Consider the following 23,841-nt stretch of genomic DNA (forward strand, 5'->3'; position numbering starts at 1 on the left):
CAGGAAAGAGTACCTGACCTGTTATTTCTATTTCTTGAAGTCCATTGGGCAAATAATGCACGTTTGATATTACCCCTTTACAGTGGAATCTCATGGGCAACTAAACTTGCGGCTAAATGTTTCTTCTCTCCCATTGATCTCGTTCCATTTGTAGGCAAAGAGCAAAAGCGCCGCTGGACGTTTCCCGCAGCACTGGACGTTTCCCTGCGGCAAACGCAACGTAGTGGCATCCTACCGCCGCTCATAGTCGCAACCAAACCGACATCCGCTTCCGGCGTTTCAACCAATCAGGTGTGGTCGCTGCGGCAGATTATGACACAAAACTCTGAACATGGCCCCTGGGTGACAACCCGACCGCCCCCACCGGCCGCCTGCGACGTCCATCGTTTGCGACTGTTTGTGGCTGGATGTCATTCGGCGTGGAAATCTCTCCCCGAAGAGATGGTGCGCAAGTATTTTAGAAAATGCAGCATAAGCAATGCGCTGGATGGCACTGAGGATGAAGCTCTATGGGACGTGGGCAGCAAGAAGCACTCGTCATCAGACTAGTTCGGACGACTCTGATTAACGCTTGCGTACTTCGTGCCCTTCTGTGTGCTGTACACCTGGCCAATTTTTTAACAGCATCACACGCCCATTCACCCGCGTGTTTGTCAGCACCTTATCATCACGGCACGAAGCGGCGAAAGAAGCGAGAGTAAGCACATGCGTACAAGTGCGCGTATCTCGTTTGTTTTCACCGCCCGTACAGTGCTTGACTGCGGAGGCGACTCATGCACACAGGAGCTTCCAGGTGCAGCCGACGGGTGGCGCCAGAGCCCACGGCTCATGATCATCCTCGTCAACTTTTTCCTCCGCCGCGTGCTCCCGCCACCTCTCGCTATCCCTATCGGCATCAGTATCACCAGCACCAGTGTTTTGTGGCTGTCAAAGGCACGGGAGTTGTGGTTCACTGTAGTTGTGGCTTTCGCGTGCTGCCGCCAAGCGTTGTTGTTTTAGCAGTTTTAGCACGATGGGCAAGCACCTTAATAGCTACAAGGCTGGGAGTTTGCTGTAGAACACGGCAAGCGTGCGGTGTGCAGGAAATTCGACGTGGTTGAGAAGTGCATCCGATGATGGCGCAACAAAAGGATGCACTGAGGAATACAAGCTGCAAAAAGCACGCTTTCAGAGGCAAGCCGTGCAAGTTTCCCGAAATGGAAGAAGAGTTGCTCTGCTAAGTGATGGAAGCGCGGAACAACGGCTACGCGTTGACAGCGGACGTGCTGCGTGACTTGTGGGATGAGCGTGCACCGGAGCACATTATCAGATCAGAGTCGGATTACACTGAGAGTGGCGATTGTGTGTAGAACAAATGCCGCTGATTTCCTGATTGGTGTGTCTTTACTTACAAAAAATAAGTTTTTTCACAAATCTCGTGTATGAGCCGCACCCCGAAAATTGGCCTTGAAATCTGGAAAAAAGTGCTGCCCTTACACGTGTTTATACAGGTCCGTGAGAGAGCTGTTGGATGTCGGCGGATCTTCCACAGATATCCGTATATCCAATGAAGCACATACTTTGGACATCTGATGAATGTACACTGGATTACTGGGAGAATACATGATAGGAGTCTGCAGTCACTAAGTTTTACCCAAAGGAATGTTGATGCAGTGACATTCTCCAAATATTTTTAGTAGCCTGACATTTCTCTAACAGAATACATGTGCTTGCATAGTGCACTCGTTATCATCAAGAGGAATTATTGACGGATTAAAAAAAGAGAAAGTAGTTCAAATGTATAGAACGCCGCTGTATAAAGAATTTATCTGGAAATACAATGCAACAAACTGGATGTAATTCTTGAAGCCATTGTCGTGCAGCGCTTTCTGCAAGCAGGGCAGTCGAGTCAAAAACCAGTTTTGAAATGAAAAAAAATGGCATTTTCACGGAGACTTCAGGAAGTTTTTCGCTACCTATGATCCTAAAAACTCTTCAACGTGACTTCTGGTCTGTTTACAAGGTAATTTTTGTAGATAAAATTAAAAAACCTTGTGTAGATAAGAGATAGTGTTTTCTAAAATTCAATTATTTTCAAAATTTTCACGCCCCCTTAACTGATTAACTGTGCCATTCAAAGCTCTGGGCAAAGGAAGCGAGGAGCTCTGTAGAGTGCATGCAATGCAGGTTCCAGATCTCTCCTCCCACACTTTAGAATGGGAGCCTTTCGGATGACAACTCAGGTGCCGTGGCGCAAGCCAGATGGAGTGACTCAAGGATTAACAGATGGCACAGCTGAAGCAGCATGCGGGCGCTGCAGTTCACCCGTATTCCGCCACGGGCCCCAAGAAGACTGTACGCTCATCCACAGATAAGCAGCAAGCGTGAAAGCTAGCCCACGAGGAAGAGGAGGAAAGGCAAAGGCCATGGTTGGTTGGGTCAACCATATCTGGCTGACATTGAAAAAAATAAACGCGGTGCTGCCTCCCTCACCTCGAGAGCACCCATGCATCGGCAACGATGTATCCTGCTGTTGCTATGTACACCAGCTTCCAAAGGCCAACAAACAGTCCCAAGATGGCACCTGCAAAGGCAAAAAGAAAGGTACAACAGCCGTAGTGAACCATCCTGTCCACAGTGGCAACAGCCTCTGAGTGGCTTTCAGATTTGCACTCTGCTTGACAGTTGCACCTTTTTCCAGACCAGATGCCCTTCGCATCTTGCCTTGTTCAGTAATTCTCACCTGGGGTACACTGAGAGACAAGGCCGCTAATGCACGAAGTTCGATGCAAGGTGGCCTCTATCTCAAAAGGAGTGACCTAAGAAGCCTGGCAACTTGAGAACCCAATGCCAAGCCTACAGCTGCACAAACACGGGCGTAGAGATAGTTTATCCTGGATTTAGCAAACTTGCCAGTAGCAAATTCCCCGATATTACAAAATTTCTCAATTCCCACTAACAAAGGTGTTGGGGCAGTCAAGTTCGATATAAGGAACTCTCCATGCCGACTCACCATTAACTAGTGCAGCGCTACTAGATTTTCCGCTGCATCACTCTAAAGTTCCACGACAACAAAATGCAAACTGCCTTGAGAGGTATGTCTATGGCTACAATGAGCAAATTTAGGAGACGCCACATCGTGCTCCAGCGTGACAGTCACTTCTCCGCAGCTGTTCTTTTTGTGCCATTATACAAGTGGCGCTATGACAGTCCATGTCCAAAAGCAGCACAGAACAACAGCAGAGCAAAGAAGGCACGTGATAAGCAGTACATGCCCATCACCATCACTCGGTCGCTCGTGCAATTTAGGTGCCTACAGCACACGCGAGGTGCAGACGTTCACAATTTGAGCACCTTGCAAACTGCAAATTTCGCCCACTCTTGATGCCGAATGCTCAGTTTCTCTGAGCGGGCAGACCATGAGACACTTTGACACTCCCAGAAACCCCACGGGGGGTCTATAATGAGCAAAACAGCAACAGCGGCCACATACTTAGTTTGCTCAGGAGGTGCAATCCCCACAACATTAACAATCCTGTGAAAATTATTTTGAAGTCCTCCATCCTGGTGCCTCTCTCTTTCTCTCTCTCCCACATTTATCCAATACTCTCATGGTACATTTGAGGTGTCCACAGACAAGTCAGAGGATGACTATACCCTTGCCTTTTGGAAAAAAAAAGGTCTCACTGGGTGCTGTGGCCTACTTACATCCACGCATGTATCACCTCTCCTTTCCTCTAACAATATGACAGTGATACTGTATTTGCTCTTAGCAATTTGTTTCACTATACAGGCAGTCATTAGCAGAATTTGTGCATTTTTTTTAGGGTTCCTGTACACACTCCTTTTACATGAATGCATCTTTGACAGAAGACACTGGTGTGCACCGGTGCACATTGGGCTTCACTATACCGTGGGTCCTTGCACACTGCATTGGTTCTGGGGCAAGTTTAACGAAGAGACTACACAAGGCACGAAAGGACAGAAGCCAAGACACGTGAGGTTTCTCAGCATCTTTCGACAGCCCAAGGATAAGAGGACAGCCTTCAGTTTAGAGCATGAACCAGTGAGGGGCAGGCACATTATCTCAATCATCACGTTACTTGCGTCGCTATAGAGTAAAAGCTTGTTAATTTGAACTCGAAGGGGACTGGGAAATTGTTCAAATTAAGTGAAGTTCGAATTATCGCATGGGTGCTAGAATGAGCGGTTATAGTGCCCCGCCGCGTGGGCAGAACCCGAAGCAGTCACATCTAGACTCGTTACAGCGAGCTAGGCGCCACTACACGTTTCTGGTGGGCATATTCTGAGAATAAAATTAATCCGGTCCTAATGGCAAATGAAATGAATTGATCGGCCAGGTATGCACCAGAAACAAGTACTGGAATGCATTCGCGTGAGCAGCGAGCTTTAGTGCGGGAATATACGACGCTTTTTATGCTCCGAAACATTTACTGGGAAGGGTTCTCAAGTTAAATGTAATCGGCGAAGTGCATTTGCTTGAATTTCTGCCGAAAATCCATCAGCATCATCTGCAGCTTGCCCAAAGCTCGTGCGTAACGTCAGAGTTCTCATTGACAGAGAAGTTGCAACATCGAGCACCGATGCTACTCCACGTGTGCTTGGCGGTGGCATATCTTGTCGCCACCGTCGAACTCATCACTGTCGGCTGTTCTCACCGCACGTGAGCCCTGCGATGTCTGTTAGGAGCATGCAGCCTCAATTACGTCGGCATCACTCAACGGCTCCAACGTTTCCACGCTGCTTTCCACGTAGCTCGCGATCGCAGCACCAACAAAATCCACCATCGCCCGAACCGCCATACCATGTTGTTTACACCACGTGATCGAGACCGCAGCACAATGAAAACCTGGAACGGCTCGCGCCGAAGCATCAGCGGCGCGGTCGAGTGCTCCAGCAGCGAAAACCTGCTACGGCATGCACCCGAACATGAGCTCCGTGAGCCTCGTGCACGCTGCTTTTTATTCTTTTCCATTGTTTTACATCTCTGGAAAATTTGGAGCGTGTTTTACTCGCTGTGGGTCAACTTCTACCTATGAGGAGCGGTGTCAGCCTAGCTCCTAGTTCGAATTAACCGTAGCGGATGCCGACTTGTTCGAATTATCGGGAGTTTTCCCCCATTGAAATACACAGGGGTGTGCCGGGACCTGGGCGTCAGTTCAAATTAACTGTAAGTTCGAATTAACGAGCTTTTACTGTATATGGTAAGCAGAGCTTATAGAAAGAGAGTGATGGGGGAGGGCTGCGGGCGACTCACGTATGAGCAGAGGCCTCTGGTGCTGTGCCACATAGCGTTCGTCCGCTTCTCTTGCCATGGCAGCTAGTAACGCCTGCCGCCGGCCTTCCCTCTCGTCTTGCTGATGCTGCTGCCTGAGCTGCTGCCGGTGCAAGGCAGCACCCCAGAAGGAAGGCGACGCTCCGTTGTCGCTAGGAACCAGGTACACCGCTCGCTGCTGTGGCCCCCAACCGCCACCTGCATATAAGCAAACAGACAAACACGGACAGGAGCACGCATTGTGCATGTGTCCTCATGAAAGCCGTGGGCACATTTTCGTTTACAGAATCCGCCCGCTTCCATGTGCACCGTGTCTTTTATCGCAATGATATGAAATGAGGGGTTTGCCACCAGTTGCGGCGGAAACCCTCAACCCATGTTTACTAATTCGAAAAGTACATTCTTGTGCAATAAGACAAAGAACGAAACACATATGACATGCACAGAGCAGATGTATGTGTGCGTACATGTCGCATGTGTTTTGTCCTTTGTCTTATCGTGCAAGAACATACTGTTTAAACTATGATCCAACTTGCCCAGACGAAGTTACTATGTTTACTAATGCCTTGTGGATGACGACCCCCCGATCATAAGGGTGGGAGGCCTCTGCCTATGAAAGCCAACAGCGCAAAAGAAAAAGCACCACTCACGACTCTGCTGCTCCGTGGCGAAAACTTCATCGTCTGTGTCCGAGAACACCTCCTCTCGCGGCATGTCTGTCATCACAGTCTCTGTGGTAGTGGTGGTGGTGGTGGTGACTGTCTGCGCCGGATCTTGACCCTTAGACAGGCCGTTGGGAATGCTGCATGTGGCGGCATGTGGAATGGGTAAATAACTTGCCATTAGAAATTTCCTTCTTCAGCTTACACAGACAAGACTGCCGGCATACTTTCGGATGAGGAACCTTGTGGACAGAAAAATTCTATACAGCAATTTTCTTAATCCCCACCGTTCTGTCATTACAACTGGTGTTCCTAATGACATATATAAAAGAATGCCACTGCTAAAGCACAACTCCACATAAAAAATTGGAGGGGACACTTAAACTCCGCCTTAAGGATATGACGTGATAGCGATAATTGTTCAATGCCCATACAGTCGAGCCCACATATAACGACCCCACATAAGACGAACTTTCGCTTGTAACGAACGAGACCTGCATGACCATCAAAATACATTGTTTCAATACCACAAAATCATACGTATAACGAACATCATTAAGCCCTGCCGATCGGTTACAGCGAACGGAAGGCGTAAACCCGGCACCGCGATGCGAGGTAACCTGCCTCCGACCCCTTTGCGCGCCCAGCGCGCCATGTTTTCCCGAGCCTCATCGCAGGTCAACTGCTCGCCCCGTTTCGCGCCGCTCTCGAGCAAGCTACCCTTCCCTGCCGCCGCGCCTTCCAACATCGCCCTCCCGCCCCTCCTTGCAACTCCGCTCCCCTCTCTTCACTCTCTTGCAAATCTGCGCGTGGCCTCCGCGATCAACCGCCCCGCCGGTCTGCCGATCACGGAGGCCATGCTCCGTGAAGCAGGGCTTCCGTGGGAGCCAAGAGGTGGCTGTACTGACGCTCACGGACACCCCTCATTGGTCTCTCCGTTGGCGCTGTGCGTCTGCATCTTTAGCTTGATTGCCGCCTGTGGTCGTTGCACGTCTACCCCATCGCACGCTCTTGTCACTCTTGTTGCGGTGCAGACGCTTCGTTGGCTTCGTTCAAATCTTGGGCCCTGGTTGTAATTCGGGATGGCGGACGGGAACACCGTGCCCATTTCCATTGTATTCAGCAGTAGAGATGATGAAAGCGGTCTGGGCGGAGGTGATGGCCACTGGCGAGCGGAGCTGCTTCCGCAAGGCCGGCATCGTCGACACAGTGTCTGATGCCGAGCATGATGCTTCGGAAGATGACCAGCCCGACGACGATTTGTGGCAGCGCGTCGTCGACTCCGACATGGAAGTGGGGGTCATGACTTTGGTTGGAATGATTTTATTTCTGTCGATGACGACGCCGACACCGCGGAACCGTGCACGGACGAGGGCATAGTTTCTGAAGTGCGGGACGAGAGTGACGCGGAGGAATCAGATGAGGATGAAACTTCAGAGCCAGCACCCATAAGCGCGCCTGTAGCAGTGAGCTATATAGAGAGCCTCAGACAACTTGTCTATGCAAAGGGTCTCGGCGATAGCAAGCTTCTGCTTTAAATAAACTGGAAACCTCCCTCATCGGATCTGCGCAGCAGAAACACACGTCCATCACGGATTTTTTCGCAAAGAAAAAAAATTTGTGTTTTGACAAGCAACTGTTTTTGATGCTGTGGTCTACTTACTACGAACTTCGGGATATAACGAAAGGATGCCGCGTGACTCTCATGTTCGTTATAAGTGGGCTCGACTGTATATGCGGAATTGGTCATTCTCAACTTTACATTTATAGATCCCTGGGAGTCCTCATACCACTCCTGGCGCAGTGGTGCAGCATTTAAGCTACGTGCCACTGCCCTGCGATGATAGGTGCTGCCACCTGTGGGGCTCGTGCGACCTAGGTTGCTCTTGCCGAGCAACCTGTTGCAACCAATCACTAATTTAACTGCCACCTGCCTCAGTGGTCACTGCTCACCATCCGGTGGGCAGACCGATGACGCCACACGGTCACATGCTGTAAGTGGCCCCCATGTTGCTTCTCCGGGGATTTTTCGCGCACAACGCCGATGACGCTGGATGTTCTGCAGAATGGGAGCCTTAACACTGTCGCATTAAAATGCTGAACGGTGATTTTTCACAGAATCGTGAAAACTAGGGGCCCCAAGCACAGCTTATGCTATGCACACCCGAAAAGGAATGCATTACAGTGACGACTTGTTTGAAAAGGGGAGAAGGAAGTATTGCTTAGTCGCAAGAAAAACTGTTTCCAAGGCACCATCTAGGTACTGCTTGTACTAAGCCCCGATGCAAAATAAATTTCAGTTGTGTGCACGCTAACGCAAAACCAGTCCACACTACTGCAGTAATGCATGCCTGCTGCATCGTGCTGTGCTGTTCTGCACGCACACCGAGCGCTGTTAATGACGACATTAAGTAAGAAGTGGAGGGATTTTGCAGGACAGTTACCATGCTTTTATTTCTTGCTTTCGCAAGAACCCCACAAAAGCCCGTGTAATCTGTCTAGGCTATTTCTTGACTGCAACCACTTTACCTTCACATCTCGAGCGATCAGCTGGCACAACAACTGAAACACCCCCACAATTCGAATTATCACTTATAGTCACTACTCTGCAAATGCCCCTCGTCTGCTCCTATCATACAATATTTTATCGGTGCCCAAAATAATCGACTACAAACTATGTACCCTTATGTACAAATCTGTTAGAAATCTACTTCCTTTTTCGTTAACTAGCAGTGACCAAAATCTGCGTCGCAACGACACGCGTTTTGCTAATAACAGTAACTTTTTACTCCCTAAACCTAACACTAATTATGGAAAGCAAACAGTTCGTTTCACTGCCACTACATTATGGAACTCATTACCAGTTAGCATTAAGCAATCATCAAATATATGTGCCTTTAAATCCGCTCTCCGTCAGTTTTTACAATCCCCCTAACAGTATTTTACTTGGTATATGGTACTAGTTTTGTCATTTATATAACTCAATGATTTGTGTTTTGTATTGGTCTGTATGCTATTAGGTGTGTAATCATTTTTCATTCAAATAAGGGTTTGCATTAATTCTCGTATTTCACTCACTGCTCATTTATGATGCCAACAACTTTAATTTTTTTTTTTGCATCTGCTGTCTGTAAATTTTTTTTACAATTGTTCTTACAGGAGGTCCTGTCCCCAGTCTCTGACTTTGGAACCTCCTTCTGTATTCCAGTGTTTTTCTCTAAACTTGTACCATAAACATGTAATAAACGAACCTTGAACCTTGAATGCTGTCTGAGCCGCCCACTCACCCCTGCTGCTGCTGCTGCTGCTGCTGCAAACGATGCTGCCAGCTGCTGTTGCCTGCACCACGTTCTTCACCGTCCACAGACTCTTCCGAGTCACTGTACAGCGTCCCGTGGTGCGTCCCACCGTTCTGGAGGATGCAATTGCCAAAGCGCACCTGCTTGGTGGACTGGAGCTCCGTGCCACCTTCCTCTTCCGTCCACTTCAGGATGCCCACGGGCTGCTGCTGCTGGACCAGTCAGTGGATAACACCCGCAATTTTTTGCATGAACATGCAGTCCTGATGCCTGTCGGAACACTTTATCCCTTTAAACTACGCACATGGGCAAACAAAATATTAAGAGGCAACGCAACTTCACAGCTGTCCTCATCACATCAGCTGTGGAGCTCTTCCTCCTGTAGCGTGTGCTCAGAAACAAGCAACCGGTCTGAAACTCAGATCAAAAAGGCTTGGTTGTGGACTAGTTGGCACAGCATCACGACAATCGTGCACTGGCAAATTTACTACTGAAAGGGACATTATATTTGCAAAGAAAATGGGGGACGAACACGAACTATTGTGAATTGTGGGGATTATTTCTTAGCAACACAAGGGCTATGAGGGACACCGTGGAGTCCTTCAGATTAAATTTGACCACCTGGTTCTCTTCGATGTACGCCGACATCACATAGCACACTGGAGCCTTTTGTGTTCCGCCTCCACTGCAATGCGGCCGCCGGACACGAACTGCGCAACTTCAACTGGTCCAATGATTCGTGCACTGTGTACAGCATGGAAGTGTTAACAAAAGGCCTGACTATGGAATAATCTTTGCTTCTGAGCATATTTTGAATGCGTAAGCACTGCCGTATTGCTTCTGTGCATATCTTTTCTTTTGTTGTGTACTGTATCATCACTTTTGAGCCTGTGCAAAAAAATCTCACAGTTCGTGCCTGTCCCGTTTTTCTTTGAAAATAATGTCCTTGTCACTCTAGTATTTTACCACTGCACTGTTCTCATGACTCTAAGGGTAGCCCAGTGTCACGCCTCCTACAGCCTCCAAATGGAACTGCTTAAGGATGCTCAACAAATGGGAGAGTTACAGGGTGCCCTCAGAAATAATCACCATCTGCAAGTCTGCAGAAGCTGCCTGTGGGGGCATGTCCAGGGCCCTTATTAAGGAACGATCACAATTTCAAAAATAACAAAATGGTCACAAAGCCCCGCTCCTATCGGTCGGCATGAACCGGAGGGCACATCGACCAATAGGAGCGGTGCTAATGGATTCACTTGTGACAGGTTTGAGATTTGAGCGTTTCACAATTCCGACCCAGGAGTTCATTTGGAATTTTGGAACAAACAACTGAATGCAACATGAGCAGGATGCACGCAACAAGTCTACATGCAGCAAGATGGAGAGTTGTACATTATTCATCTTGAAAAGCAGGGCTTCTTTTTGTGGTTTGTGGCTTGACTAGATCTAAACTTATTTTCAGTTTGATTCTTATAGATTTTGCTTTATCCATTCTTGTTATGTTCATGTGTGCATGTCTTTCAATAAAATAATTCAGTTGTGAAAAAGCGTTCGTGTTTGACATTTTTTGTGGCCATCCTGGTTCGTGCCTGCTTCTCAAGATGAAGTCTGCATGGCAACGATAAAAACTTCATAATTACATAGAAACACTTTCACATACAAAAATATATGCAAGATAATGCACAATTCGAAACAGCCACATGCTTTTTCAACAGCAGTCCACCATACACATCCCTGTTCCAGCATCAAAGAAGTCACTACCATAATCACTTGTCCCAAATCTGCTGTAGCGGTTCCAATGCAAACAGATGAATGTCAGACAGTAAAGCCTCGTTAATTCGACCGTTAATTCAGATAATTCAGACTGCCACCGGAGTACCGCCAAATGCAAGCAATCATCCAGATATTGGTCGTCAGGACTGAACTGGACATTACACTGCTTCCCGCGCCCCCCTGACTTGAATGCAACGGCAAGCCAGTATCGACAAGCTGTATTCGGACACATAGTTTCGCTTTCGGAGCTTCGCAGCCAGCCCGTGGTGAGTGCGGCTATCAGCAGCGCATATCAGACAGCCAAACCTATCGAGACACACTGTTTAGAAAATCCTGTAGCTGAAATTTGTTTCGTTTTGTTTCTTGAAGCCACCTTGTCGCTCTGGCGCTGATGCACGCTTCCATCCGTTCACAAGGCATTTCCGTTCTGCAGCGCGGTCGCAAGCAATGATGCGGTGAAGCATCATTGCATGCACCGGTACATGTGGGGGAGCTCCAGCGCTACTGTGTCGCACACTGAAAGTAGCCGCAAGGACCCTTGCCATTTTATGGAGCAGTTCTGCTTCCGAGGTAATTAATGTTAAAGTTTGGTTTGGTTTTTGTTTTTTTGGGGGGGTTCAACTTCCCAAAGCGACTCAGGCTGTAAGAGATGCCGCAGTGGAGGGCTCTGGATAATTTTGACCACGTGGGATTCTTTAACGTGCACTGACATCGCACAGTACACTGGCTTCTAAAATTTCACCTCCATCGAAATTCGACCAACGCAGCTGGGATCACACTCGCATCTTTCAGGTCAGCAGCCAAGTGCCATAACCACTAGCCAACGCGGCGGCCTGAATGTTAAACTTCTTTCATTCTGGGGCCCCATTCACCTATAACAATGTCCGAAAGCTGCAGTTTCAACCTGCTTAAATTTTAATTACAAGAAGCTGTAGCTCTGCACACAAAAATAAAGCCTTGTAAAGGCACATATACTCGCTTAAGTGGTAGTTCCATTTAAGGGGAGACACGGGTCTTGGTAAAAAAATTGCGAAAGTTTTGATTTTGCAAAAATGGCGTATTCGGGATCAATACACTCTAAAGTTCCTGCCTAAAACGTTTCCAGGTCTAGCTTCTAACACCAACTACTAAAATATCTATATTTCGCGCCTATGAAGCCCAGAAATGACAATTTCGGAGCGAAACGCGGCAGGACTTCGTGCCAGTCGCTTCCTGTGACCACGTCCCCAATGGCCGCCATCTTCATTTTGTTTGAAAGCTGGGTTCCTCCCCCACTACCTGGTATAACTCACTAGTGAAGTATTTTTTGAACGCCCAAATTCTGCTGTTTTTTGAGGCTTCCACGATGAGCTCCAAATGGCTAACGCACGCACTTCAAATGATATTTTCTCAGCTTCGTGTTTTCTGCCATCATGAGTAGCCTTATGGAAGTTTTTATTACGTTCTTATGGTGCAATTTTTAATTATTCTTTCACTGTTAAATTCAGGAAGAACAAACTGTGGAGTTATGTTGTTATTGTTGGCAAAGTCAAAAACTTGTGAACCTTAAAGTAACCTAACTATACTTCACAATATAGTGCTCGGACAAAATTTACCAGATGTAGTTTAACAACACAATAATCATAGCTCCAGATGGCAGGTTTCTGGCTACAACCCTATTTCAGTTGAAACTAAAGTATGCAGAAAGAAAATGTCTTAATGACCCGTAAGAATTAAACTAATTAGGCTTCAGTTATTTTCCTACAATATGGGAACCAACAGACAACCTGTAACACATATACACACGTAATTTAATTATGGTATCTTTAATAATAAAAATGTTCATTTCAAGACCCGTGTCCTAAATCCCTGGCTTGGTTTCCACTAAAACTCATACGTTAGGCACACACTTACGGCATAGCGGCTTACCACGAACGTCTTGGTTAGCACATAACCATGCTCTGCATCGCAAGGAAGCTTCACCGATGGTCCTAATGCGCGGATCGCAGTGATTAAGTCTATACCAGACACGACCCAGCATGCCACAAGCATGCTTGCCACTGCTGAAACACCTTGACAGAGAGCACCCTTGAAACCTTGCAGAGAGCACCCTCTCCCTCTGGTTCCTGGTGGCTGCACCGCCACCACCCCAGTCACAGGCACCAATGTCCCCATCACAATAGCTATCGTTTCTTAGCAGGTGACACAGCTGCTCGGCAGTTATGGCTAGCTGCAGCAAAGTTTCTTTTCCCTCCATGCACCGCAGCCGCCATGGCTGCACTGCTGGCTGACTGGCACCATTGGGCGGCTGTGACTCAGCTCCATATCATTGCGCACTCACAAAACAGGTGTCATGAATCGCGCGCCACGAATGACATCACTCTCAATCACGTGAGTGGCACTTACACGGGACTGGCACTTTTTCTGTAAAATTGTTCTGACGACAGCAAAGCCCCAATTACGCATCCCTTTTTTGCTGCAACACTCATTTCTATGAGAAATTAGCGAAGTTTCGGCGAATCCTGATAGGACACATGCCCGACAACCAAACTGCATGAACCGCATAAAGTGTAAAACATGCTGAACAACAAACTCCTTGTGAATAAGTTAAGATCAAGATCCTTCGAAGATCTGGCACTCAAGTGAGAGTAATGATTCCTTAGCTGACTGTTCAGAGTGGCACACCACGCATGCGACCCGTTGCCATCAGTGCAAGGTGATGTTCCCCTGGCCTACTTCTTGCGCTTCGGTGTCGAAGGCCTTGCAGAAACCAATTATGCGTCCATTTTAATAAGAAGTTATTGTGTAATAGTAAGCTGTAACAAGGTTAGATGTTTTATAGTCAAGTGTGACTAGATTTAAAGCACTTTTGCTGCAACTTCGATGCGAAGCACACCAAGCCTAGCAACTCCGGACGAACGGTGCACTACTACGCCGCGTATTGCCCAAGCCTGACGGCAGGTGTGTCGCTGCAAGGAAATGCACTGCCAGCGTGGGTGGACCCATTCTAGATTTCTGCGCAGCATAACGTTTTGTCCTTTCTGGTGTGAATGTGGAGCGCACAAGATGAGTTAGCAGTGCTGCAGCACCATGTGCTTGCGGTTCCGGGTGGAGTCTGGCTTGCGGTATGATGCGTGCGTGGTACACAGTGTCCCAGGCAGTTACTGTTTATCAGCTCCCAGCGTAATGTACCACGTGGGCAAAATTGTACATGCATAAAGCAATTATCTGGCACACTTTTCTTTCTAAATTACTGCCTGCCAAGTTGGAGGCACCAACCCTTGCCTGAGGGCAACTGAGTACACTAGTATGCCAGGTACACTAGTTCTGTTTTAAGCTCTGCTTTTGAACTTAAGAAAAAAACCTTGCCATGTAGTGAAACAATCTTGTCAGAACATCCAAACTTCTTTACAGTTTTTGTAAGAAGGTACCCCACACTATATCAGAGTTGCTGCAGCACAATCAGCTGCAGAAGAATGATATTGGAGCTCCCTGCAGCTTGAACACAGAGCAAGCTGGTTGGCCAGGACACTGAGCGGGGCATGTTTGTCCTGGTCACCCAGCCACCTTTCAGAGTCTTTCCCAAACAACTCATTCTGTCTGTGACCTCGCGTCCCTGATTTGACTTTCCTAGGCACGACTACTCTACAACAGGGTGAAGAAAAAAACAGCAAAAGTGCAACAGCGTTCGCACCTGGGCCTTGGCCGTCCTGCTGCTTCCCAAGGACAGGAGGGAGAGGTCAGTCGCAGTGGCAGAGGGCAGTGTGGTCCGCTCAGCGGTTGCCACCCAGGGCACCCCTTGAGGCCTGATTGGTGTTGAGAACTCAAGCGGCGAAAAGGTAATTGAGTTTGTCTTGGTGTGCACAGTGCTGATGGTCTCCCTGATGTTCGACTGTTCTGACACGGACAGATTGCCGCCGCTTCGGAGGTGACGGGAAGATCCCCTGCGTGGATAAGCAAGGCCACGTTTGATCCAAGCTCGCAAAGGAAGGGGGGCTGCCTACCTTAGTGCAATGCTGAGTTCAACTTCAATTTTTTTTTTACCAACCATCACAATGATACATTCATTGCTTACATTTTCAAACCTCTTTAAGATCCCTTTTTTGCAAAATCGTCACGTGGTTTTTACATGTCAATACAACCCCGTAGGCTCCAAGGTGCATGGTGGTAAAGGAAAGCTCTGTGTTATTTCAACCACCTATAGCCAGGTATAACTCGAACATAGTAGCAAATGCCACTCAAAGAAGACTCTCCAGCCAATGGTGTTGACAGATTGTTACGACGTTGCGGGTAGTCCCCTCACACTTGCTGGTGCGAATCATAGGGGGCCAGTGAGTACAAGGGGATTAGCCACGGAAAAACAGAATAGCCGTGACTCCATGAAAATCTCGACGCCATTGGCTGGAGGGCCTCATTTGAGAGACATCTGCCGCTGTGTTCTTGAGCTGTACCCGGCTATAGGGCACTCTAAACTGGACCGAAATATCGCATGAGCCTATGGATGAGCAAATTAGTGAACGGAAGTAAGTGAATAAGTGGCAATCCCAAACAAGACACAGCCAACTGAAATTGCGGACAACAGCTGAGGAAGTGAAACTGGGCAGCGTGATTCAAAAGGGCCCATAGTGAGAAGAGGTTAGATGCGGCAAAATTAATCAATCAATAGAAAGAGGTGAAGAAATGTGCTGTTGCCATGGGCAAACATCCTGCAAGAAAAAAAAGAACTGGAAAGGGGATCACAGTCCACAAGCTACACTCATTACCTGCGTAATCAATCCAACAAACGGAATGAAAAAAAAAAGACAATGGACAGACATGAAATAGAATCAACCTCAGAGTGCCACACTCCCATCCAAACAAGGCAGATAAGATTACACAACATGCAATCATGAATGAAGGGAAAGCAAAAAGCTATTGAAACTGATTAGTGCCATGCAAAGAGTAACCCAACCTATATATCGTGCACAAAATAAAATTGCTAGGGCAATGCTGGCAAGGCGGAAAAGAATCCCAGCTGCAGCTATCAGAGCCCGCCGCTTGCATTTCAGATATGCAGCCGCAGAGCTTTAGCGATTGGCTATCCCAGCTCATAAGGAGGCTGACACGCAATTACAATCCATGCAACAATGAAATGAGCAGCAATAGAGGAAATGAAACTAATACCCGGAAAATCAAATGAGCTCGGAGCAATAAAAACATCCTTGAGCTGCCAACCGGATTACAACAGCACTGTCACAAAAGCGCTGCCACAGCTTGAAGTTCCAACGTAGTGGTATGCGCTGTGCACCTCGAAGCTAAAACGATCAAGTGACGGGCATAACGGCAGCTAGCAAACCACGTCCACATTTTTACCGAAGGCAAGTTTTGAGTGAAAAAAAAAAGTACGAACAATCAATACCATGTATACAACCAATTTAACCACACCGTCTTGTCACATTCTGGGATTTGTGGTAACCAAATACCACACTGCAACCAAGTTTACTAAATCGTAATAAGTAATTCGAAATGTGTCAATTATAAAGCGTAATATCATTTTCCGACATTTAAGAGACAAGAAACACCTCTCTCCACACGACTTGAAATTTCGAAAAGCAAAAATTGGTCGAATGCACATTTCAATGAGAGATCTGTCTAAATAAATAGACCGGGAAGTACAGCAATGCTAGCAAGGAGGTGGATCCTACGCTACACATATACGTCCCTTTCATTTCAGGGCAGTGTAAATGACATTCCGGTTTCCATGTCTGGTGAACCCGCTGCAGGGGCTCAGTGGTTAAGGCGCTCTGCTACTGAGCCGGAGTACCCAGGTTCGAACCCGGCTGCCAAGCCGCATTTCAATGGAGGCGAAACTCAAAAGGTGCCCATGCGCTGCGCAATGTCAGTGCATATTAAAGATCCCCAGGAGGTCGAAATTATTCCAGAGCCCTCTAACACAGCACCCCTTTCTCTCTTTCACTCCCACCTTCTTCCCTTCCTTCACAGCGTAGTTGAGGTGTACACCTAGAAGTGACGAAGTTACTGTCCCTTTCATTTCCAGGTAACCAATCATGTCAGGTGAATTCCGCAGGACATGCTGGGGCATGAAAATGGAGGCACAAACAATAAAAGGGAACATTCAGTTTGCCGTCCAGAATCAAACAGACTCACTTTTGCACAGAACTGGAAAGGGCACCAAAAGGATCATAAGCCCAGTGGAGAAACTTGGAAAAAACAGCCAAAGGCATGCTTAACACTTATACTAGAGGACTGATCATAAACTGCATGACAATAAAAGTGGTTTCATTAAGCTGCTCCAACCTGCACAAGTCTGAAAAGAGATGCTGAGAAAAGAAAAAAAAAACCATCGCAGAAATTAAAGAGGACGCAGAACTTTTTAATGGAACACGGATGGAAAGGACAAACAACAAAGGCTTCTTTCCAATCTGGCTGCTACGGCTGGCACGAAAAATGCTTATGAAACCTAGTATGCGATGCAGAAACAGCTTTTTTGCTAGTATATTAAGACTAACTTTGCTTCAATGAAACAATCAGCAAAAACATGCAGTGAAGCAGGAAAGCAGATGGTTGTGTGTGAACTGCAGCAAGTGGCAACACTGGCAAGAACAATTGGCAAAGGCAGGATTCTTTCAGAGCAAAATGTGACCTTGCTTCTTTTTTTGGTGAACACTGATCAGCTATTGCCACTGTACTGGTTCGCAAAACTGGGCATCAATATTTCATATGTTTGGGTGGATTTTCCAAAACCAGCCAACACATACAAACCCTATGAGCAAGAAACAGGCCATTTCATGAAAGCTAGCCTTGTTGTCAACTGAACTGCACTTCATGGCTTATGCAACTAACGTCTTCCAAGATTTTTTGCACTTTCTATGCATCATAAAGCAGTGGAATACCACTGCTTAAGGGAATCACACTCAGTGATTTTAGAACGCCCCTGAGCAGTGTGTTTTAGTATCCCCACATCTTTCCTAACGGCTTTGTTCGCATCTTTTGGTATTGTGTTGCATTTATACCGCAAAATTATGAACACTAACATCAATGAACTGTTTCCTTTTCCACATGCACTAATAGTATACTAGTATTGAAAACATATTCTGTCCTCTGCCCTTCATGCTTAGACTGCACGAGGTCTGCAGAATTAGTACGAGAATAAAAAAAATTTCACCAATCGCTCTCGCATCAGCCATAAGGAACAGGTTCTACCATTTGTCACCAGAAGCTGCACAAACAGCAAAAGCTCAAGTCCACATCGAGGCTACCATCAGGACTGCACTATAGAACAGTTGCTAGCTTAGGATTCTTTTCAAACATGACTGCAACCTCACAGCTAACACGATTGACCATGACGTAGGTGAGTTTCAAGTCAATAAAGCACTTTTGGTCGGAACAAATCATCTGCCTACATCACAAAAGCACTGGAGTTCTACAGACTTGAAGGGCATCAAACAATTGAACCATATGGCTACCATTCATGGTAGCCTTACGAAAGCACTTCATGCTGAACCCCAAGCTAAGCAAGTTAAAATTAACGGGACAACACTGCATGCTCGTTTGCAGTGAAACAAAGGAAACTAAACGTGAAAACAGCAGAAATGCTTCACTGAAATCCCAAGCATTTAAAGCCATGTGTCCCAATACTGGAATGCACGACTGAATCCAAAGAATGATTTAAATGTCAATAACCATTTGTACAAAAAAAAAAAAAACAGCAGGTGTTTCAATTATTCAGTGAATTCTGTTTCATTCCACACAACTTACACCCTCCCTGCACAGAGAAACGCAGGAGGTGATACAAAAAGAAAGAACAAGCATAGGCATGTGCGAGGGAGGGGGGGCGCAAGGGTGGCAATGGTCCCCTCAATGAACATGGAAAAGGGGGTGGAAATGTACCATACTGTTCCCTGCTATTCACAAGACTTGAATGGGAGCCACCTAGAACTATGAGAACAAGGAAGTTTGCAAATGGCAATCTTATCAGGAGGGCTAGACTCTCCTTATCACTGGGCTCATCTCCAGTGTGAGCGAAAGGGGCAAAGCAGGTTTCCTTAGCAAGCAACAAAAAAAAATCTAGCAGATCAGGTTCTGTGTCACTTTGTACAAAGAGGGCACAGCACAGCGTCCAGGCATGAATTCAAATGGCAAAGTTGTTGCATTTGTATGCACCAAGCAATCGAACCCCCTGCATTTCCATTGCAAACCACCAGCATAGTGCTCAGTTTAAATGAAAAATGCGACCCTACGGAACGTATGAAGATTGAAAATGTCTGCAGTCTAAATACACTGCTGTGTCAAGGAGCAGGTACTACCAATTGAGTTTTGAACTGAAAAAGAAGTTAATCGCAACAAGATCTAAGCTTAAGGCTGACAATGAACACATGTGGAGTCCAGCCTTGCTAGAGCACACTGCCAGTTGACATCTAAATGCAGAAGCCACAAAACTTGCCGCCCCGTGAAGCGGTTAAAAATTACATTTTGGTGCATGTGTGTTAAACAACTACAGACACCTAACTTTTGGGTGTGTTTTCGTTGTAGTGATGCTTAAAGCATAATTATACTTGAACTACCATGTGGTATTCTTCTAAGACTGCTGAATAATTTATGATCAAATTTCTTCTGTGTGCTGTTCCGGTTTCGGTTTCAACAGCCGAATGATGACTGACGTTAGTGTACTTATAGGTCACGTGAGAAAACATGCCACCAAAATTGGGTGTCTATAAGCCTCTAGCAAGTGGTCACATCTATTAAGTATAGGATGCAGAGACCGTGGATATAACTTAAGGCAGCCACATTTAGTGCTGAGCTGCTTCTCTTAAAGGTTATCCTGTGAAACACCGCATACCTTGCAACACATTTCTGTCTGCATTTCAGTGCCATGGGACCACAGAACAGCTATTTGTGTATTGTGTCCTCGCCCAAACAGCTATATCATGAGAAAACCACTTCCAAATGCGAGGGTCCTGACATGACTGCTCAAAGCTGCTAGGAACTGCGAAAGCGTTTCGTTACATCACACTGAAACAGTTTACGTAAAAAATTGGATGCCATGCATCAAAGCACACACAATCTCAATGTCCTTCACCAATTAAACAAGCCTACACAGAACAGCGTCACTTAGCTACAATGGGACGTCTGACTGTGGAACCTACACTACAGAAGTGCTTGAAGCAGCTGGGAGCCAATTTTGATTGCAAACAAAGTGTTCAAAAAAGATTGGTTAAAAGGCTTATTGGTGTTTTAACGTCCCAAAGCGACTCAGGCTACAACGGACGCCGTAGTGAAGGGCTCTGAAAATTTCAACCACCTGGGGTTTTTTAACGTGCACTGACATCGCACAGTACATGGGCCTATAGAATTTCGCCTCCATCAAAATTTGGCCATCGCAGCCGGGATCGAACCCGTGTCTTTCGGATCAGAGCCGAACACCATAACCACTGAGACACCACGGCGGCTCAGTGTTAAAAAAAGAGAACACGTAGTCACTTATCATAAATAGCAATTGACTATGACCAATAGACTACGATCAATAGCAATGTAGTAGTCACAAAAGGAACATGAAGCAGGATTTCTTTTTGCAACAGTACCGGTTTCTCAAACTGCGAATAAATCTAGGGCAACAGAGCAGAAAAGAATGACATGCCAACTCTCGAGTACATTAATTAAAGATACAATGACTCTGGAGTGAAATTAAGAGCTGTTGATTAATCTGGCTTTGCCCTATCATTTGCCAGATGTCCTAGTCAGCTGGTTAGCTTAGAGAATACCCTATTGAGCTGGAGGTCTCCGAATCGAGCCTCGAACCAGGACGAGCTCATGATAACCAGCGAATACTTAAGGCTGTATATCTTTCCTCTGTAACCATGAGCCTGCGCTAAGACGGATGGTGATTGCAGTTCACTCGTCCGAAATTTAGCAACATAGAAAAACAAGCTAGCAGCAGATGTGGGACCCGAAACTGAGATTGAACTATGAGAACAGCAACAACAATGCAGAGTCCTGAGCACAATTAACATCACACAAATCCTTTCACTGCCATGTAATGTCACACGAGTCAGCATTCATGAAATTAAAACTCAGTACCTTGAACATGCAAGCATGAGAACGTTCAAAAACTGGACATTGTGGTTTTGTCATGGGGAACCACAATTTCGGCATTACAAAAACAGCAGAGCTCCATGCATCTACTGCACCAAGTTAACTTAGCCGAATGATCGTAACAGCATTATTTACCAAAAATGCATAACCCCGCTGCAACCAGGACAGGACAATTTAGACAGCATGTCTGTATAATGACAATTGGCCACACAGCTTCATAAATCTCTACTACACAAAAACTTCTTTAAGGATCGAGTGAACCGAAGACCGAAGAAAAAAATTCAATAAAACCCCTGGTCAAAGTATTCCTTCAAAAGAGAAAACTCAACTGAGTCAGGCTCCTTGCCGAACCATTGAGACTACAGCAGGAGCACTTTCAAAATAACTCGGTTAGGCCAGGCGTCTGGTCAAACTAGACACGTGACTAGTTTTTTTTTTTAAGGCTGGCTCTCAAAATGGGTCCATTCTAGGTCGCCCAAGTTTCGCTTTCGCAACCCCGTTCATGTGCGGACCACATGTGTTGGAAAAAAGTTATTCCGCCGCCCCCCGCCGAGCGACCCGCAAACAGACCAGCCCTTCACACAGCGGCGAGACAGGAGGCTGTCACGCGTCACGGCCCGCGTACTTTTTCCATCTCCGCCACCAAAGCATTCATTCGATGCAGCAAGCCGAAACTAAAGCCGCACCCTTTGAAAAGCGGCCCTTAGAAATAGGCGAATACGTTCGCACAAGCTACGGCTGATAACGTTAAACGCGTTTCCAGAACGTCTTTCAACGCTCCAAAGTGCAAGTCTATGCAGCTCCAAAAGCGAAGACAGAACGCCGAGACGCACTCAAGATGACGTGATTGCGGTTTGTGCAACAATGCCCCTGAAAACTGATAAATGTTCGAGACAAGTAGCTAACAACAGGGGCGTATCCGGAAGGTCAAGGCGTTACAAAGCATGAGGCGATGTGCTTAATGTAGCTTCGAGGCGTCCCGCCATTTATGCAACGGTCCCCACCGACAGGCGGGAATTAAAAAGCAGCGCGTTGCGAAACCGTCGACGACGCGGCTAGACCGGAACAAGAGCTCGCTGCGAGAGGCTAGATCGTCACCCTGAAACGACCACCTGGTCAGTTTAGAAGCTCATTTCGGCGGCGTCCCACTAAATACGTCTTTTGTTTTCATAGGGAAGCATCAGACTGAGCTCAACGGACAACTGCTTTCGGTTCTAGGCCGAGCGACATTGTATAAACAAAGCCGCAGACGAGTTTGACTCTCGTGCATCACGCGATTGCAGCAGCGAGGATACATAGTTTGTGTAATGAAGTAATGCGTGGGCGTGAACGCGACAAAGCTGACCTAGTTTCCAAAGCGCAGCACCCAGCTAGTCGTGGTCGAAACGACTTCAGTGTTTCAAGTACATGTTTTTGTCGTTCGATGTTTCGTTTCACGTTATCGCGATGGGAAAGCCCGTTAGGATCACTCACCGAGGCTTAGTCCGACGGAGACTGTCGGTGTTGTGCTCCTTTTCGCACCGACAGTTCTCGCCGCATCGACTCCGCAGAAGCATGGCTTCGCCGGGGTTGGACACAGAGCGACGCGACGACGCGCAACTTTCCCGACACCGTTTTCAGCGGTGGGCCACTTTCGCATCCATAATTCAGGACGTGGCAGCGCCGAAGCGACGCGTTAAAGGCGAGCCGCACCAAACACGGGCGCGCTACACGACGATGCTACGCTGCGACTTGTTCCGTAGCGTGGTTGTTGCGATGTCGTTCACGGTAGAGTTCTCTTTAGGCCTAGACGTGCGAAGATACGGGGACGCGCGAGCGTAAACGGGCCCGCGACACGTCCCACGCCGTCGGCCGCGCTGCTAAGACGACACACCTCAAAATAAAACCGCCGCCGCCGACTTCAGCTGTTCACCATGGCGACAACGGCACGGACTCGACGCTTCGTCGTCTTCGTCACTTCCCGAACGTTGCGCGTGAAACGAGGCGTACGCAAGATACTACGTAAACGGACCCGTTCTCACTGCTTCCGCGTCCAACAAGCACCTCCCACATGGTGGTGGTAGTTGTTGCTACGAAAGTGGGGGGAGGGGGATACTGGTCCCGATGTATGTTGGCCCTTTGGGCATCACTCTAGGGGACCAGCCCACATGCAGCTGAGAGCGTAGACAACGCGGCGGGAACGGCGGCGAGGAGGGGCGACCGCTCTCGACATACCTCTCAGGTGAGCAGGTGTGTGTGCGTACTTTCGTGCACTTACCCGCGTCACTCCTCCCTGCTCCAACGATGCGACTGGCTCGTACGAGTGGAGCTCACAGGGCACGAAACGGCGCGCTCGCTGTCAAAACTTGAAATAAACTCGGGACGTCGACCACCCAGAAGTCCTTGTTTTTGATAAACCGCGGTTTTTGGTGTGATTAGACTTTGGATTTGATCGACTCGAAGCCACTGCTAGATAAATGCTTCGAATTTTGTTTATGGCCGGGCGATGATTTCCAACGAGTTGAGTCAGTGGCTAACTCCGGGGAACGGTAGCTTGTACCCGCGGCGTGCACTCTAAGCAGTTTTTTTTTTCCCGCGAATGTTGAGCACTTTAAGGTACTTCTTTATCGATACCATGATATGCCTTAGCTACCGCCTATCGTTTCTGCCAGTGCACTGTACGTACCTGTGGGACCCGAAACTTACTTTTTCCTGTCGGCTGCTCCAAGTCAAACTGACGCCTTTTCTTAAGTTTATAGTGCAACTAATCACTTCTCTTTCATTA

The 23,841-nt window shown here is 47.2% G+C and overlaps 1 protein-coding gene across 4 annotated transcripts in view; it reads right to left on the reverse strand.

The window, feature by feature from the left end:
- Window positions 1–23,489, reverse strand: part of LOC144101785 (uncharacterized) — a 72,077-nt gene extending 48,588 nt beyond the window's left edge. Inside the window, exons 1-6 of one of the 4 annotated variants that reach the window (XM_077634998.1) lie at window positions 23,335–23,489; window positions 14,680–14,929; window positions 9,225–9,445; window positions 5,926–6,077; window positions 5,258–5,473; window positions 2,473–2,563 (exon numbers count right to left, since the gene is read on the reverse strand). In XM_077634998.1, the coding sequence (XP_077491124.1) occupies window positions 2,473–2,563; window positions 5,258–5,473; window positions 5,926–5,998 (380 nt within the window). In that variant the 5' untranslated portion in view covers window positions 5,999–6,077; window positions 9,225–9,445; window positions 14,680–14,929; window positions 23,335–23,489. Of the gene's footprint in view, window positions 1–2,472; window positions 2,564–5,257; window positions 5,474–5,925; window positions 6,078–9,224; window positions 9,449–14,679; window positions 14,930–22,550; window positions 23,307–23,334 lie in introns of those variants that run through there. The other 3 variants (XM_077634999.1, XM_077634997.1, XM_077634996.1) reach the window with 3 other exon arrangements.
- Between the last annotated feature and the right edge of the window lie 352 nt (window positions 23,490–23,841).

This window comes from Amblyomma americanum, chromosome 8 (genome assembly GCF_052857255.1).
Source record: "Amblyomma americanum isolate KBUSLIRL-KWMA chromosome 8, ASM5285725v1, whole genome shotgun sequence".
In the NCBI taxonomy this organism is placed as follows: domain Eukaryota; kingdom Metazoa; phylum Arthropoda; class Arachnida; order Ixodida; family Ixodidae; genus Amblyomma; species Amblyomma americanum.